This window comes from Bos taurus, chromosome 8, assembly GCF_002263795.3.
Source record: "Bos taurus isolate L1 Dominette 01449 registration number 42190680 breed Hereford chromosome 8, ARS-UCD2.0, whole genome shotgun sequence".
Classification (NCBI taxonomy): Eukaryota; Metazoa; Chordata; class Mammalia; order Artiodactyla; family Bovidae; genus Bos; species Bos taurus.
Window position 1 is genome coordinate 23,165,293 of NC_037335.1, and position 4,832 is coordinate 23,170,124.

The 4,832-nt window shown below is 44.8% G+C and overlaps 1 protein-coding gene across 1 annotated transcript; it reads left to right on the forward strand.

The window, feature by feature from the left end:
• Positions 1-660: 660 nt before the first annotated feature.
• LOC616977 (interferon beta-2) lies at positions 661-1,510 on the forward strand. Its single transcript, XM_024996066.2, has one exon. It carries the CDS (start codon positions 940-942, stop codon positions 1,498-1,500), a length of 561 nt encoding a protein of 186 aa, XP_024851834.1. The 5' UTR covers positions 661-939; the 3' UTR covers positions 1,501-1,510.
• The last annotated feature ends 3,322 nt before the right edge of the window (positions 1,511-4,832 follow it).

Here is a 4,832-nt window from a genome sequence, read left to right on the forward strand (position 1 = left end):
AAAAAATTTAAATGTGAGAAAATAAAGGGTAAAAATTACAGTAATATTTATTCAATTTTTTCAAACTAAATTATGAAAATACCTAAGAATCCTATCTCAGAATATTCTTTCATTATGAGGAAAAGTTTATGTACAAGCAGTTCTAAAGGTACAAAGTGAGGAGCAAAGAATTTTCCTGCTTGCTGCATCCTTACCCTAGTGTGCAAAATCAGATATTTAGATTATTTGAAGTAAGTACAAAATAAATATGCATCGGGCCTCAGCAATTGTCACAAAGGATCCCTATAAGAGAAATCATGGACTTTATGCACGGTCTGCGTAACATTCATTTGCCTGCATAGAGATATTCCTTAATCTTTACTTTTTAGTTATATTTGGAATAGTTTGAGATTGTCAAATAAAGCAATAAATTTTGGCTGATAAAGTTATGCAATATCTTGCTGCTTATTGTTGAGGCCTATAAAATATTTCAGATCAACTTAGCTTATACCATTCTATTTTAGATACAAAAAATAAATTTTTCTAAAATCATAAACTCTTAGAAATAAAGATCCTTTCACAGAATCTAATAATATGAAAAGACAAAGATATTTTCCCAATGAAAGAACCCTGTTATAATTCAAATTGATTAGACTATTTTTTTTTTTTTAGCATTTAGCAATTCACTGAAAATCTACAGAAACATTAGAAATTCTTCCAGACTGTATGAAAAGTAAGGAGCTTAAAAGAAAAAGAGTTTTAGAGGTAACTAATCCTTTAAATGACATGGGAAAACTAAAAAGTAGAACTGAAAATGGGAAATTCCTCTCAAGAAGAATGGATGGCCATCCTGTATAAGTAGCCGACACTCAAGAAGGAAGGCCATTCACTCTGCAAACGCTTGAAGACTCAGCTTCAGCACCTACTAGCAGAACAGGTAGCCCTGTGCCTGATTTCACCATGACCCACCGGTGCCTCCTCCAGATGGTTCTCCTGCTGTGTTTCTCCACCACAGCTCTTCCCAGGAGCTACAGCTTGCTTGGATTGCAAGAAAGGCGGAGTGCTGCTGTCTCTCAGAAACTCCTGAGGCAGTTACCTTCAACTCCTCAACGTTGCCTCGAGGCCAGGATGGATTTCCAGATGCCTGAGGAGATGAAGCAAGCACAGCAGTTCCAGAAGGAAGATGCCATATTGGTCATGTATGAGATGCTCCAGCAGATCTTTGGCATTCTTACCAGAGATTTCTCCAGCACTGGCTGGTCTGAGACCATCATCGAGGACCTCCTTGTGGAACTCTATGGGCAGATGAATCGTCTGCAGCCAATCCAGAAGGAAATAATGCAGAAGAAAAACTTCACTATGGGAAACACAACCGTTCTTCACCTGAAGAAATATTACCTCAACCTCATGTACTACCTTAAGTCCAAGGAGTACAACAGGTGTGCCTGGACAGTCGTGCGAGTGCAAATACTCACAAACTTTTCTTTCCTGAAGAGCCTAACAGCTTACCTCCGTGACTGAACATCTCCCACCTGTGGCTCTGGGAAGGGACAATGTGACTTTGAGGTGAGACTCTTCAGCCAGCAGAGGCTCTTGAAGTAACTGACAATGCAATGCACTGGGTTTCAATGGACAGTTAAAGACTAAGCTATTTTTAAATTGATTTATGCATTATCTATTTATTAAAACTTTTATATGGGAAATAAATTATTTATGAAACAAAAGTCAACGTGGCAGTTTCAATCTCAACTTGATTTATGTGACAACACATATTAAAAATTGCAGAGCACCTTGGAGACATTCATTGCAAAACAAGCCTGCAGAGTGGTAGAGTTTCTGGCCCTGCCTTTGAGGAATTTAAAATACAAGGAAGCCATGTGGAATGTCCAAGTTATATGCATGCTCTCCATGTATCCATATAGTCTACCTGCGCTTGTATTGTTCACTTCTCTAAATGTACCAGATCCTGTAGAGGGCCTCTATATGATGTGGGGTTTTTGCTTTTTTTTTTTTTCAATTAAGGGACAATGTACACCACCATGTATTTGAGAGTCTTACAAAGTAAGCCTTCTTTATGCCAACAAAATTTGGGCAAATTCCACTTAATTTATAAAATTCTTACTAAAGTAAATGAAAAATTCGGACCTTCTAAATGTCCTCAGTTGCTTGTACACTCCAACCCTTATTTCCAACAACGTAGTCCTCACAAAGAAGTTTCAGGAACATGAGTGAAAAATTACTTAAGACTGTCTTGGGGGTCATTAGAAACTGTCAAACATGCTAATTCACGCAATTAAAAATAAGTGAAAAGTCATCTTGAAAATATTAAGTTTATATCCATTAAAGATAGAAAGTAAAACGATATTAAATACTTGTTTTGGTACACAGAAAATATAGTTGAAGTAAAGTTTAATAAAATGCTACTGTTATATACAAAATATATTTTAATATTCTATACTTAATATTTAAAATACCTTCTATAAATTTATTATAAAATTGGAAACATGAAATATTTAATTTAAAATAAGTATATAATTCAATATAAAATTAACTCATAAAAATAAACTGCTGTGCTTTTTAAAATATTCCTAGTTTTCAGCTATTCAACATTTACTCCCCCCACTTCAAGGCCGAATCCTTGAAAGACCCTGAAAATTCCAGAGCATTCCAGGGGCGCACAGTTCTTTGCTCCCCGACCCAGGTGGTGGCCGCGTTCCGTCTCACCCCCAGAAAGTCCCCCAAACCGTCTCATGGTTATTTGTCCCCTGGCCACCGCTGAGTTCTCCTCTGTCTGCAACGCACTCCCAGGGTCCCCTAGCCAGTCTCATCGCCTTGGCTGTTTCTCACGTTGTCCAAAATGGCTCCAAGCCTGTAGTCTCACTGACTCCACCTGGCTCCGCTTTGTGCTCAAGGTCCTCCCATCGTCCCATCTCTCACAGTCTCACCCCCACCGCCGGGTTTTCTTGGTCCACACCGCGGTGCCACCGCCCCAAGCCCATTGTCTCATCACCTATGCTCGCTTTCACTTTGTCCGCAAAGCCGTCCCATCAACTCGAAGCCAAAAACCTCAGCGCTGCCACCGTGTTTCATTTTGTGCCCAACGCCTTTCCGTCTTGCCACAGCGAATAGTCTCGTCGCCACTTCCAGGTTCCCCTGTGTGGACCACACCCATCCATCGTCCGGCAGTCTCATCCCTTCGCCGGGTTTAACTTTGTCGCAAAGCTGTCCAATCGTCCCACCACCAGTAGTTTTTCGCCACCGTGACGTTTCACTTTGTCCGAAACGCGGACTCAGCGTCCCAAAGCCAAGCTGGGTTCCCCTGTATGAGAAACGCCCTCCCATCACCCCATAGCCAATAGTCTCATCGCTTCCGCTGTGCTTCACTTTGAGCACCAAACCCGCCCATTTTACGACAGCGAATAATTTTAGCCACCGCAGCATCTAAAGTGAGCGCAACGGCGCCCCCAGTGCCCGACAGCCTCTCGTCTCATCGCGACGTCGGCTTTCCCTCTGTCGACACATTCCAACTGTCTTATCTGCAGCAGCCTCACCCAACCCCACCTCCGCCGGATTTCACGTGGTGCAGGACTCTGCCCCAGCGTCCTATCGCCAATATTCTCATCGCCTCCGCTGTTTTACACTCGCCGCAAGCCCTCCGACTTCTCAGCGCAAACAACGATAGTTTCATCGCCATCTCAGGGTCCTCCTTTGTCCAATCTCATCCCCGCTGCAGGGCTGAAATGCACTCTCTTCGCAGCGCCTTCCCATCGTGCCATAGGCAATACTCTGCTAGCCACCGCCGGGTTCGCTTCTGTCTGCAGTGTTCTGACAAGGTCTTGTCGCCTGTAGGCATCGTCCCAAAGCCAATAGTCTCCAAGCTGTCTATCTCAACGCCAGGCTGGCTTTCGTTTTGTCCGCAACGCTATCTATCCTCTGAAAACCAAGACTCTTTGCCACCGCCAACTTCCCCTTTTTGCCCAACGACCTCCCATGGTCCCAGCGCCGATAGGCTCATCGGCAAAGCGGTGTTGCACTTCAACTCCAAGGACATCGCCCAAGGTCTCATCCCACCGCCCTGTTTCACTTTGTGCAGAAAGCCTTCCCATCGTGCCATCGGGAATAGTCTCCTGGCCAGCTCCAGGCTCCCCAACCTGAGCAACGCTCTCGCATAGTCCCCGTAGACAAATGTCTCATAGCCGATGCTGGCTTTCACTTTGTCCGCAATGCTTTCGTCCACTCTCTCAAAGCCACCACCAGTTTCCCCTTTATGCTCAACGTCCGCCCGTGGTCCCATCGCCTAGAGGCTCACAGGCCCTGCCAGTCTCCCCTTTGTGCACAACAATGCTGTCCTGCCTTCCCATCGCCAAAAATCCATCTCCACCATGGTGCTTCACTTTTCTTCAAAGTTGCCCTATACTCAGATCACCCAAGATCTCATCCCCACCGCCGGGTTTAAATTGACCTCAACTCTTGCCATTGTTCCATAGCAAATAGTCTCATCGCCACCGCGGGGAATCGCCCCATAGGCGATACTGTCATTGCGGCCACTGTGTTTCATTTTGTTCCGAACTCCCCCTCCCATAGTCCCACAGCGAATAGTCTCGGATCCACCCCAGGATTCGACCATCCATCCCGGCCCCTACTACGACCCCCAATAGTGGTAAAGCCAATAGTCATATCGCGGCTACTATGTTCCACTTTGTGCCGAACGCTCTCCCATCATCCCACAGCAACCGTCTCCTAGCCACTGCGGGATTCCAGCGTGTTCACCACGCTCCCCCACCCTCCAACCCCCATCAACGCTGCACGGGTAATTGTCTCATCTCGGATACCGTTTTTCACTTTGTCAGCAA